The sequence below is a fragment of the Manis pentadactyla genome, chromosome 3 (genome assembly GCF_030020395.1).
Source record: "Manis pentadactyla isolate mManPen7 chromosome 3, mManPen7.hap1, whole genome shotgun sequence".
NCBI lineage: Eukaryota > Metazoa > Chordata > Mammalia > Pholidota > Manidae > Manis > Manis pentadactyla.
Genome location: NC_080021.1, coordinates 17,650,962 through 17,665,610, shown reverse-complemented (window position 1 = coordinate 17,665,610; position 14,649 = coordinate 17,650,962). Strand labels below are relative to the sequence as shown.

At 35.3% G+C, this 14,649-nt stretch overlaps 1 protein-coding gene across 8 annotated transcripts in view; it reads left to right on the top strand.

Annotated features, from left to right (window-relative positions):
• The window catches only part of TATDN1 (TatD DNase domain containing 1), a 59,126-nt gene that overhangs the window by 33,101 nt on the left and 11,376 nt on the right, over positions 1 to 14,649 (top strand). For 4 of the 8 annotated variants that reach the window (XM_036883056.2, XM_057497761.1, XM_057497763.1 and 1 more), the window contains 3 exons: positions 10,073 to 10,143; positions 11,126 to 11,252; positions 14,400 to 14,585. In XM_036883056.2, coding sequence (XP_036738951.1) covers positions 10,073 to 10,143; positions 11,126 to 11,252; positions 14,400 to 14,502 — 301 coding nt within the window. In that variant the 3' untranslated portion in view covers positions 14,503 to 14,585. Of the gene's footprint in view, positions 1 to 10,072; positions 10,144 to 11,125; positions 11,253 to 14,399; positions 14,586 to 14,649 lie in introns of those variants that run through there. The other 4 variants (XR_005024372.2, XR_008996174.1, XM_057497762.1 and 1 more) reach the window with 1 other exon arrangement.

Genomic DNA, 14,649 nt, shown 5'->3' with positions numbered 1-14,649 from the left:
ACAGACTCCCACTGGGACATATTAGTAGACAGAGGAATTTTCTCTTTATACACATATTCTAGCTAACAAAGGGCTGCTAGAATTATATCAACATTTTGTTAACTTGTGGTGAACTAATTGGTCTAGGCATGGGTATCCGTGGCTGCCTTATATCACAAAAATAAACCAAATAAGCCTATAAAAGATAACAGAGGACAGACTTAATGTTGAGATGACCAGGAAAGATGGTGTGAAGTAGGGGGATCCCTAGCTCACCTCCTTCTTACACATCAAGTCTGCAACTAAATATATTGCAACTCACTCTGAAAACACTGAAGACTAGCAAGACAGCTCTTCTACAGCTAAAGATACAAAGAAAAAGCCATGTCAAGAAGGGTACGAAGGGCAGATACATAGTTGGGAACCAAACCTTGGTGCTGCAACCCATAAGCAGGAGGGGTGTGACAGGTGCAGAGGTCCTCCCTGAGGACCAAGGAGAGACCGTGAGCAATTATAAGAGCTGTGGCTCCTATATAACTTCATGGAGTTTGAATTAGAATTGCGGCAATTGCAAGTGCTATATGGCTCACAGAAGAATAAGCGATTAGTGATTTTAGGTCGGTTTGGCGAAGGCTCAAGCCCTGCATTAGGTATCCCCTGCCTTGGGGATCTGCATCTGGGAGACTAGTTCCTGTATCGTCTGGCTCTGACCATCATCAGGGCTTAACCCCAGGAGAGCCAGAGAGCTATAGGAAACTGAGTTGACACTCTTAAAGGGCCAGTACATTGTATCACTCACTTGGAGACCCAGTAACATAGACAGCAGTTTGAAAAGTGCCTGGATTATAATATGTTAAAGAGGTTTGTTAACTAGTATTAGGGCATGTGCTGCAGGGCAGGGATTCATAGGAACTTTCTCCTGGAACAAATGCTGGCAGGTGCTGTTTTTCTTCTTCAGCCTTACTGGTGTGATGCTGATGGAGGCCACTTCTGACACCCAGTGCCTTGAAAGCACCACACACACTGCCCCAGAGATCCCCTGTGGACCCACCACATCTGACCTGCCACACCCAGCAGACAGCCCCAGGGAGGGGAGGGCCAAGCCTTGCTCATTAACAGTTGCAGGGCCAACTGTGCCAGGGCCACCTCTGCCCACCAGTGCACCCACAGCAGTCATGGCTGGTCATTGCAGCCAGCCAGGCTGGCGGATAGCCCTGAGCATCAGCAAGCCCACAGCAATTATGGGCCACCACAACAGGAGGGTTACTTCTGGAGCGCCTGGATCTGGTGGCCAGTAGGGATAGCACTGCTGGGCCCCACAGGATGCCTTCTAGAAAAAGCTACTAGCAAAGCCAGGAAACACAGCTAACCTACTTAGTACATAGAAACAAACACAGTCAGACAAAAAGTGGAGACAGAGGAATGTGTTCCAAATGAATGAATGAAATAAAACCTCAGGAAAAAAAGAAAACCAAACAGATAGCAATCTACCTGATAGAGAATTCAAAGTATGGTCATAGGGGGCTTACTGGACTGGAGAGAAGAGTGGATGAACTCAGGAAGGACTTCAAGAAAGAGAAAATATAAAAACCAGTCAGACCTACTGTTTGTGTTTATACAGAGGATCAAAGCCTGATTTGGCTACCCCGAAAATGAACTAAGATACGATATGAAAAAGAACTTCCAACATCAGCACTCTCGGGAAGACTCATGCCAGAAGATGATCAGCAAAAAAAACCCCAACAAAGATCCACACACTGCCACAGGTGTAGATGCACTCATCCCACCAATTCCTGGACTTGCCATGGGAATGATGAAGGAGATATCTAAGCTGGCCTGTGCATACAGTAAAACAACAAATTGGACTGGATCTATACTGTTGGAACTCAACCAAGAATTAGGAGAAGTGCAAATTGTAGCACTCCAAAATCTTACAACCACAGACTATTTACTGTTAAAAGAACATATGGGATGTGAACAGTCCCCAGGAATGGGTTGTTTTAATTTATCTGAATTCTCTCAGACTGTTCAAGTTCAGTTGGACAATATCCACCATATCATAGATAAGTTTTCACAAATGCCTAAGGTGCCTAACTGGTTTTCTTGGTTTCACTGGAGATGACTGGTAATTACAGGTATGCTTTGGTTACATAACTGTACTCCTATTATGTTAATGTGTGTGCACAATTTAATTAGTAGTTTAAAACCTATCCATGCTGAAGTTACTCTACAAGAAGATATGTCAAAGAAATAATCAATCTTCCCAGGTTTTCTTCCGCCTGCTACTTCTATAGCTTTTCTTCTTCCTACCTAATTACAACCCTTAAATAGAATTCGTGCCACATATCGAATTTACCGAGTATCATAATTCTTCCAAGTGGTAAAGACACCTCAAGACAAATGCTGGGCATAGAAGCCACAGGGCATAAATATGCAAAGAAGTAAAAAGCTAATAACCTTTTCAAACAGTAAGGCTTCTCTCTCACTTACCAACTTAACATTTCCCTGTATGGCCCCGGAAGATGACTGGTTAGCCAGAGACGGGTAAGATTCCTCAAGGGAGGAACAACCTAAGACAGGCACAGTCGCAGGGGGGCCATCAGGTGAGAAAATGGGGATCAACAGAGGTGAGGCTTAGAACCTCCCCCCTCCTGTTCTGAGAGAAATCTTCTGTATACGTGGATGTTTTATTGCCCTGGTCTAGCTTGGATTAACACATAGTCTACAGGCACACACCTGATCATCTACATTTGCTCTCTTACAACACTAAACTATGTTTTCTACCTTTACCTCGTATCTACCTACCACTTCAGCATTTTATTAAAAATAATAATAAAGAGAGAAATGTGGTATCCACATATAAATCAAGTATAAAAATCAAATGAATATTCATATTTGAACTGACTGTTTATAGTTCATAATGCATGAACAAAACCGAAAGCTTCTGTGATGACTGCCCTTGTAATGTTCACCATGTAACTTATTCGCTATGTAAGAATTTGTACTCCATGTAAGAACTTGTTCGTTATGCATCAGAAGATTGGAGACTGACGAAAATTAGGCTTGGGGTGGATTAATGATTGTGCATTGAGCATTGACCCCCCCTATACAGAATTTTATTGTTGTTAACAACCATTTGATCAATAAATATGAGAGATGCCCTCACACACACACACACAAATATATATATATATACATATATATATATATGTATATATAAACACACTTCCAATTATAAAATAAATAAGTAACCGGGATGTAATGTATAGCATAAGGAATATAGTCAAAATATTGTAACAACTTGGTATGGTGATAGCTGGTACCTAGAATTATCATGTATATAAATGTTGAATCACTGTGTTGTACACCTGAAACTAATGTAATACTGTGTGTCAACTACCCCTCAATAAAAAATAATTATCCAGGAAAAAAAAAAAAACCAGTCAGACCTAACAATACAATAACTGTAGTAAAAAACTAAAGGGACTCAACAAGATGGATCAGTGAGCTGGAGGAAAATGTAGTGGAAAATCATCCAAGCTGGAAAAGAAAAACAAATGTTTTAAAAATGAGGATAGATTGAGACCTTTGGGATAATATCAAGCATACAGCATTCTCAGTATAGGAGTATCAGAAGGAGAAGGACAGAAAAAGGGGCAGAAAACGTATCTTAAGAAATAATAGCTGAAAAGCCTTCCTAACCTGGAGAAGGAAATAGCCATCCAGGTCCGGGAACACAAAAAGCCACAAACAAGATGAACCCAAGGAGATCTACACCAAGATAATACTAATTAAAATGGCAAAGTTTAAGCATAAAGAGAATCTTAAAAGCAGCAAGAGAAAAGTGAAGTTACATACGAGGGAAATCCCATAAGACTTATCAGCTGATTTTTCAGCAGAAACTTTATAGTCCAGAAGAGAGTGGGATGATACATTCAATATGCTGAAAGGAAAAAACTTCAAGTCAAGAATAGTCTACCAAAGAAGATTATCATTCAGAATTGAAGGAGAGATAGTTTCCCATATAAACAAAAGTTAAAGGAGTTTATCACCACTAAACTGGCCTTACAAGAAATGTTAAAGGGACTTATTTAAGCGTAAAAGAAAATGTCATAACTGGGAGTAAGAAAATTAGGAAAGGAAAAAAAATTTCACTGGTAAAAATAATATTAACAGATCAATCACTACTACAGACCACTATATATATAGGATACTGTATATGAACTTAATGGTAACCACAAACCAAAAACCTGTAATAGCTAACAAATAGAGAGAAAGGAATCTAAGCATAACGCTAAAGAAAGTGATGAAATCACAAGGGAAGAGAGCAAGAAAAGAAGAAAGCATCAAAGAAGAAGACAACCAGAAAACATTTAACAAAATGGAAATAAATACATACCAATCAATAATTATTTTAAAGGTAAATGGACTAAATGCTTTAATCAAGGCATAGGGTAACTAAATAGATTTAAAATAAACAAGACCATCTATATGTTGCCTACAAAAGACTCACTTAAGACCTAAAGACACAGACAGACAAACTGAGGGATGTGAAAAGATATTCCATGCAAATGCAAAAAAAAAAAACAAAACAAAACTGGAGTAGCAATACTTATATATCAAACAAAATAGATTTCAAACAAAGAATGTAATGAGAGACATGGCTATGGCCATTATATAATGATAAAGGGATCAGTCCATCAAGAGAACATAACAATTGTAAACATCTATGCAACCAATGTAGAAGCACTTGATACAGAAAGCAAATATTAACAGACGTAAAGGGAAATATTGACAGTAATGCAATAATAACAGAGGACTTAAATACTCCACTTACATGAACAGACAGATCAGACAGAGAATCAATAAGGAAATAGTAGCACTGGACAACACATTACACCTGATGAACTTAACAGATATATACAGAGCAAGTGCACATGGGACATTCTTCAGAATAGATCACATCAGGCCACAAAAGAAGTCTCAATAAATTTAAGATTGATGAAGTATTCTAAAACATAGAAGGGGAGGGAATACTTCCAAACACATTCTATGAGGCCAGTCTCACTCTGATACCAAAACCAGACAAAGACACTACAAAAAAAGAAAATTGTAGACCAATATCCCTGATGAACATAGATTCAAAAATCCTCAACAAAATATTAGCAAACCAAATTCAAAAGTACATCAAAAGGATTATCCATCATGACCAACTGGGATTTATTCCAAGGATGCAAGGACAGTATAATATTCATAAATCAGTATCACACACCACATTAACAAAAAGGATAAAAACCATATGACCATCTCAATAGATGTTGAAAAAGCATTTGACAAAATTCACATCCATTCATGATAAAAACTCAACAAAATGGTTATAGATAGTATGTACCTCAATATAGCAGGCCATATGTGGCAAACCCACAACTAACATCATACTGAATGGTGAAAAGCTGAAAGCTTTTTTTCTAAGATTAGGAGCAAGACAAAGATGTCCACTCTCGCCACTTTTACTGGAGGACCTAGTGATGGAAAACAGACAAGACAGAGATAAAAGGCATCCAAATTGGTAAAGAAGTTAAAGTCACTATTTGTAGATGATAAGATATACATAGAAAACCCTAAAGAAGCTACCAGAGAAACTATTAGAATAACTGGATTCAACAAATTTGTAGGATACAAAATTAACATGGAGAAATCTGTTGCATCCCTATATACTAACAATGAACTAGCAGAAAGAGAAATCAGGAAAACAATTCCATTTACAACTGCATCAAAAAGAGTAAAATACCTAGGAATAAACCTAACCAAGGAGATGAAACACCTGTACCCTAAAAACTTCGTAAGACATTCCTGAGAGAAAGACACAAATAAATGGTAATCTATCCCATGCTCATGGATAGGAAGAATCAATATTGTCAAAATGGTCATCCTTTCTAAAGCAATCTACAGATTCAGTGCAATCCCTATCAAAATACCAACAGCATTTTTCAATGAACAGTTCTAAAATCATATGGAACCACAAAGGACCCTGAATAGCCAAAGCAATCCTGAGAAAGAACAACAAAGCCAGGGAGATTATGCTCCCTGACTTCAAGCTCTACTACAAAGCCACAAAAATCAAAACAATTTGGTAGTGGCACAAGAACAAACCCATAGATCAATGGAACAGATAGAGAGTCCAGATATAAACCCATACAGCTATAGTTAATTAATATATGATAAAGTAGCTATGAATATACAATGGAAAAAAAGTCTATTCAGTCTGGATAGCTACATGCAAGAGAATTACTGTCTAACTCCATGCACAAAACTAAATTCAAAATTGATCAAAGACCTGACTGTAAGACATGAAACCATTAAAACTCTTAGAAGAAAACATAGGCAAAATTTCTTGAACATAAGCATGAACAATTTTTTCCTTGACACATCTCTCCAGGCAAGGGAAATAAGATGAAAAATGAACAACTGGGACTACGTCAAACCAAAATCTTCTGTACAGCAAAGAACACCATCAGCAGAACAAAAGGTAACCTACAGTATGGAAGAATATATTTGTAAACAAGTTATCCAATAAGGGGTTAACATCCCAAATATATAAAGAACTCATATGTCTCAACACCAGAAAACCAAGTAACCCAATTAAAAAATGGGTGGAGGACCTGAGCAGACATTTCTCCAAAGAAGAAACACAAATGGCCAATAGGCACATGAAAAGATGCTTCATATCATTAATCATCAGGGAAATGCAAATCAAAAACACAATGAGATATAACCTCACACTAGTCAGAATGGCCCCATCTAAAAGACGAGAACAAGTGTTGGCAAGGATATGGGGAAATGGGAACCCTCCTGCACAGCTGGTTGGAATGTAAATTTGTGCAGCCACTGTAGAAATCAGTATGGAGGTTTCTCAAAAAACTAAAAATAGAAATACCATTCAACCCAATAATTCCACTTACAGAAATTTGCCCAAAGAAAACAAAATCCCTGATTTGAAAAGATACATGCACTCCTATGTTTATCACTGCATTATTTACAACAGTCAAAATATATAAGCAACCTAAGTGTCCATCAATAGATGAAGAAGATGTGGTACAAGATGCAATGGAATATTATTCAGCCATAAAAAGGAAATTCTGCCATTTGCAACAACATGGGTTCTTCTAGAGGGTATTATACTCAGTGAAATAAGCCAAATAGAGAAAAATACCATATAATTTCACTTATTTGTGGAATATAAAAAGAAAACAAATGAACAAAACAGCAGTAGACTAATAAGACCCTGAGAAGTGACTGGTGGTTACCATGGGGGAGGGGAGGAGGAGGGGGATAAAGGGGCACAAAAAAGTCTCAGTCATAAGTGGGTCAGAGAGATATCAATACAGCAGGAAAATATAGCCAATTATTCTGTAACATCTTCCTATGTTGGTAGATAGTAACTGCACTAGTTGGTGAGGATTTAATAATTTGGGTAACTGCTGAACCACTGTGTTGTATATTTGAAGCCAGTATAAGATTGTATATTGATACACCAACTAAAAGAACAGGACAAAGAGGAAAGTCCTCATCTAAAAAGGGCCATATGACCAGAAATTATTCTTGAAGTCTGTATTCTCTGAATCATAAAGGGCATCTAGGGAGATGGACTCTACCCCTATTCTTTGAATTATTACTTGAGGCAGAATACTTCCCATTTTACATTTTTTCCAATAAATAAAAAAGCACAGGTAATGCTAATACAAAAAAAAATTTAAGATGATTAAAACCCTACCATGCATCTTTTCTGACAATGGTATAAAACTAGAAATCACAAGAAAAAATTGGAAAGGAACCAAATGCATGGAGGCTAAACAACATGCTACTAAACAACCAATGGACCAATGAACAAAAGAACAAATCAGAAAATAAATAGAGACAAATGAAAACACAGTGTATCAAAATCTGGGACACAACAAAAGCATTTCTAAAAGCGAATTTTATAGCAATAGGGGCCTCAAGAAGAATAATCTCTAATAATCTAACTTTAGAACTAAAGGACCCAGAAAAAGAACAAATCAAGCCCAAAGTTAGCAGGAGAGACATAATAATACAGATCAGAGCAGAAATAGAGACTAAGTAAACAAAACAAACTAAGAGCTGGTTCTTTAAAAAGATAAACAAAATTGATAAGCCTTTTAGCTAGACTCATCAAGGAAAAAATTCAAAATCAGAAAAGAAGTTAAAACTTACTATTTTTAATAATAAGGGGCACCATAGACATTCAAAAACTTATAAGAAAATTCTACCAAAAATTATGTCAAATTGGACAACTTAGAACTGGGTAAATTTTTAGAAACATACAGTCTTCCACAACTGAATCAGAAGAAATAGAAAATATGCACCAACTTATTACTAGTAAGGAAATTGAAGCAGTAATCAAAAAACTACTCCCCAAAACGAAATTTTGTCCGAGACCAGAAGGCTTCACAGGTGAATTCTACCAAACATTTAAAGGAAGCTAATAACTCTCCTCAAAACTATTCAAAAAAATAGAAGAGGGACTGTTTTCCAAACTCTTTCTATGAGGTCAGCATTATCCAAACCTAAAACCAAAATCATGCAGACACTACCAAAAGAAAAAAAAAAATCACAGACCAATATCCCTGATAAACATAGATGCAAAAATCCTCAACAAAATATTAGCAAACCAAATTTAAAAATACATTAAAAGGAACATTCACTGTGATCAGGTGGAATTTATTCCAGGGATGCAAGCATGGTTCGACACCTGCAAATCAGTGTAATACACTGTATTAGCAATAATAAAAACCATATGATTACCTCGATAGATGGAGAAAAAGCATTTGACAAAATTCACCATCTATTCATTGTAAAAACTTTTTTAACAATATGGGTACAGATCAACATAATAGCAGCCATATACGACAGACCCACAGCTAACATCATACTCAGTGGCAAAAGCTGGAATCTTTCCCTCTGAAATCAAGGATTAGGTAAGGATGCCCTCTCACTATTATTTAACATAGTACTGGATGTCAGCTGCAGCAGTCAGAAAAGGGAAACAAAAGGCATCCAAACTGGTAAGGAAGTAGTCACATTGTCACTTTGGTGTGCCTTGATTCTATATATAGAAAACCATAGACTCAACAAAAACCTATTAGAATAAATGAGTTCATTAAAGTTGTAGGATACAGAATCAATATACAGAAGTCCACTCTATATATTAAAAATGAACTAGGAAAAGAAATTAAAACAATTGCATTTACAGTTGCACCAAGTGTAAAAATACCTAGGAATAAATTTAACCAAGGTGAAAGACCTGTACTCTGAAAACTGTTAAGACAGCAGTGAAAGAAATTGAAGGCAACACAAATAAATGGAAAGGTATACAATGCTCATGGATTGAAAGAATATTTTTTAAATGTCCATAGTACCTGAAGCAGTCTACAGATTTAGTGTAATCCTTAGCAGAGTACCAGTAGTATTTTTCACAGAAAACATCCAGTTTCAGAATGTCAGGAGCAATGGATGATCTTAAGTTTCCAGATGCAGGGGAATGAGAATCAAACTGGCATCTCTTAACCTGCTTTTCAGTTTCATACTTTGTTAAATAGTCTTAACAGTTATTGTGATTTTTATCCTTTGTGGTTTATATTTCTGATTGGTCAAACATGAACTTTGAGTATCTGATACTAATTACTTCATACCAATGAATCCCTGTATTTTTGGCCATACCTTCAAAATAAGCACAGAAATTCAGCACTATGAGCCCCTCTGAATTTTGCAAATTACCCAGAGAAGCAAAGAATATTTTCAAAAAGTTCTTTCACTTAGACTGATACAGAAAGTTATTAGTCAACTGATAGAAAAAAATTGCATTCCCGTAAAGGCAGGATCTGGTTGGAATATATCTTAATCTGGATTTTGTAAGGAGAGGAATGTGCCAATACTTCCTAAAGTATTGTGCCATTATAGCCAACCAGTTTTGCTTCAGGACTTGGGGTCGTTTTTTACTCTTTTTAGACAAGTTTATAATAAGAAAAAATTTACTCATTAAATGCACTTACGTTATATATCATTTTTTTTTAAGCTCACTGAAAACTGAGGCTAATTTGGAAGTTTTGAAGTCAATACCTAGTGAAAAGATAATGATTGAGACTGGTAAGTTTTTAGAACTTTTATTTTATATTAAACCATTACCCAAAAAAAAGAGAAAAGGGAATAAGTATTTTAAAACAGCATGCTCAACCTCAGCAATTAAACTCTTCAGAAAACCTTTGGGGTATCAATTGATAGAACTATTTATGCAAGCCATTTTAATTTTAGAAGTTTGACTAAAGCACTTAAAAAGGGGATGTCAAATGTAACTAATGAGTTTGTAGGTATGAATATTCTATTATATAAGGGGTCTTACCTAAGCATTTCAACTCAGGGTTTCAAAAACTACACTGAATGGTTTTTTACACAATATCCTCTTTGGAAATGGCTTAATTCTACAACACTTTTTAATTTAAAAAGTGCAAAAATTTAAATAGGTTTAGTCAAAGAATTTAGAAGTCAGTCTGTTGCCTTTTAAAACAAGTTTGGAAGCTAAAAATTTTACCTAAACTCTGAACTCAAGGTTCTCCTTATACTGATGTAGTTTTTTAGTAAAGTCAAACTGAGCCATTCTGAAATTACGTGTATTTCCTTGGGGAGTCATGAAAATGAATGAAATGGTTTTATTAAAAGTACAATGCTTGTAAAATGTGTAAGCTATTTTAATTCTTTATAAAGAAATAGGTAAGTGAATAATCCCAGTATTCCAAGCCCCTTTTTCACATTCAGTAGAGGCATATAGAAGTTTGTTTAAATTTGAATGTTTTCATGTTACAATTGTATTTCTTTTAGTCTAAGGCTCTTTTTTAAAGCATGTCATACACAGTAATGTTAGTGGGGGGAAAGGAGATTAGTCTTAAAAAGCATTAAAAGAAATTTGTACAATTCAAGATTTTACCTTGTTTTTCTTAGAACTGTTTTGTTGCTGCTTTTTACCATTTTTTTAAGCTGAATCTTGGCTTATATTTGACATTCTATATTTGATAATGTTCATCAAAAAAATATTTTTAAGGTAAACCTCATTAGAGACTTCTCTTAACTCTAGATGCACCTTGGTGTGGAGTCAAAAGTACACATGCTGGATCAAAATATATAAAAACTTCATTTCCTACCAAAAAAAAGTGGGAAAAAGGGCACTGTTTGAAAGACAGAAATGAACCCTGCCATATAATGTAAGTATTTTGTTTTCATAGTCTTCAAAACATTGAAGTCAGCCACCAAATGCCATTTATAAAATGAACTCAAGGGACAGAATTAAAGTTGGGTGAAATCCAAATGAAGTTCAGTTCAAAGACCACCATTTTAATACAGTCATTTGGAGAAATTTGCACCTGAATTGCTGTATATCAGCTTATCTTTTCATTTCTTTCAATGGAAAGTGGTCTTATTACATCAGTGGGAACTTCATGTGATTTTGCTCATAATTTTGAGAGGGAAAAGATGTTAAAGCTATAGATAGGTAGAATTACCTTACCAGGTTTAAATTTTAGTCTCATACAGCTTCCCTGATGACTAGCAATAAAAATGCAGTCTTACCCAGTAGGAGACCTTTTTATTGGTATTGTATTTTAAATGATTTGACAACCAGAATAAATATAAGAAATAACATGTTTCTTTAAGCTTCTGCAGCAAAGGAGAAATTTTATAGAGGATTTACTTTTTCCAACCAAAAAAAAAAAAAGGCAAACTTTACAGAATTAAAAAATTAATTCAGAATCATTTTTTGATTGTAACATGTAATCACATTTTGAAAAGAAGAGCTGTTACCCATCTAACTGTCAAGTAGGTGTAGAACATACTGTAACTTATAGGAAAACTTTGTTACATCATTTTAATAGGCATATCATCCAATTTCTTTGGTTTGCACAAGCAGGTAATTTAAATCTAGACTATCAATCTAGTATGTTTTACCAGTTCAGGCAACTGGACATATTTATAACACATTCATAAAAATTAATATTGAACTGCTACTTTTAGATTATAATAATTCCTTCCACATGCACCATGTTTTTTTAAAACTAGTTTTTAACAAGTAAAGTATTAGGTAAGCCACATCTAAAATCAGCAGACAAAAAAGTAAAGAATTTTTCTGTAAAAATATATTGAGAAGATTTCGCTTTATGCAAGTGCTGGTGTTGGCAAAGACTTTAAAACTCAATGTTTTAAAACCCATAGGGTGTGGAATATACTTAAGTTCTGGTTAGTAAAGAACCACTTGTAATTTTTATGAAATAAAGGAGACAATATTTCGGATTAATTCTTAGGAGACATGAAAGGGCACTCCAGACAAAAAACTGGTATTTTTCCAGCAGCCAGCTTAGAGAAAGTATCCAAATCGGTTTTCTATAACTGCCATATTCTTATGAAGTTATAGCTACACATTTGCAAGACAAAATTTTAAGCTGTTTCTGAATGCAAACTATTAAGAACCAAGAAGAAATACAAGTTCTGAGTAGAGTAAAGCTTGGGAAAATAATTATTGGCAAACTATACCTTTCGTCTAATGATAATTACTAATTAACTAGTTAATTCCTACTTACAAATCATTTTTACTCCATCTGGTCAGTTTTACATTTTAATTATTTGTATACAGATCTTTCCTTTCTTTTAGACTATAAATTGTATGAAACACATTTTGGAGCTCTTGCCATATGTCAGGAAAGGTACGAGTTACCAAAGCTATACAGAAGAATCAAGTCAGGCCCTGCCCTCATCCCTTTACCAGAGGAGTAGGTACATTGTACCAGACACTTCAGATAAAGGATTAAACAAGTCAGACAAGGACCCCTGCCCTCCTGGAATAAGCAGATAAAAAGTATAATCCAAAATGCTAATGCAGTTATAGAGGTATGAACATATGACTAGGACCATAAAACATGGCAACTGCCTGCCTTGAGGGGAGAAAGCTTACCTAAGCTGGTATTTCACCTGTTTACTAAGTATAACCAGGAGTTATGCCAGACCAAAACAATACCTTGAGCAAAGGCAGACTGCAGAAGGACTTGGCGTTGAGTTTAGTGTCACAGAAAGTAGGATGCAAGGGGAACAACGAGTTTAGTGAGACATAAAGTAGGCTGCATTGTAAGTGTTAAGTCTGAAGGTACAGTGAGGCCAGACTGTGAGTACTTTTGTATGCCAACTTTAGAAGTTTAGATTTTATTAGGACCCAAAGGATTTTAAGCAGAAAAGTGGCAGTTCTTAAAAGGTGTTAACCAGCATCAGTGTGGAGAAGGGACTGGAAAGGAGATAGGTGACAGGAATCATCATATTGATTTCACAAGTATTATGCATGTAACTTCCGATTCCGAGTAGTAAACAGGAAGAATTCTGTAGTTCACTAAGAAAACTGGGTTTTTAGTGTCAACTTAAATGTTAATAGATTTGCTTTTAGCATGTTGTGATGGTCAGAGAACACAAATTTAGTCATTTAGTATAATCATTAAGCAAGGTTTTGTGTTACTATCATTATAGAAAAGTTCCACTTAATTTCTAATCTCCCTAATTTTCCCGTAAGTGTTCATGTTTAAAACCTATAAAGAAAACAAAAAGCTTACGACAAGTAGTATTTAGATATTTAATTTTGACTTTAGAACTTTCTAATTAATGTTTTTAAAATATTCTGTATTTAATATTGCTAGACAGTACTATTGATGATGATTATTCTAGGCAGACAAAGCACAGGAAGAGAAAGTGCCCCCCCACTCTCCCCAATAACCATACGTTGTTCCAAGTAGATAACTTCTTTTTGCTGTCATTGTGCTAGTGATCATGCAGCAATTTCTTGCTGACTTTTAGGACTAGTTAGTTCTCTAAGCAGTGTTTTTCAAACTGCTGTCCCCATAGTTAAGACCTACACTGTGACTTAGTACACACATACATACATAAATAAAATGGAAACAAAAATGAAACAGTACTTTCCAAGTGCACTGTACTTTCAATTTTGTAAAACATATCCTGACCCACTAATGAATATATAATGACCTACAGTTTATAAGAACTCTTTATGTCCACTGAGTTTTAATTGCAAAATTGTGGTACACGTAATATGGGCTGCTTTTGTAATTTATTTGAACTTGGTTCTTGGCTCTAGTTATATGCAAGACTGCCCCAGAAATGCATCTCCGATTACTCCATTTTAAATATCCTAACAGTTAAACTTTGCTGTTGATATTGCTGAAAACCATAATACTGGCCTGTTAAACTTATTTACTATGTTAAAGACAATAATATCTTCCTTTACATGGAAAAAATACAATTAAATGCCTTTAAAACAGAGCATGTACTTGGAAATTTAACTATCCATTTTTGTTTTGTTTTAGTCAAATACTGGAGATAATGTCAGCAGTAAGAGAGGAGGATCCACTGGAATTAGCCAATACGCTATATAACAACACCATTAAATTATTTTTTCCTAACATGTAATTGGTGTGCATCCTCCATTTTCCATCATGTATGTAAAATTTCATGGCAAAACTTAAAGTTTCAATAAAGGGATTCTCTGGAAATTGTCTAAAGAGGTATTATATATCACTGTACATCATCCCCCTCATTTTTAATCCATTAAGTCAG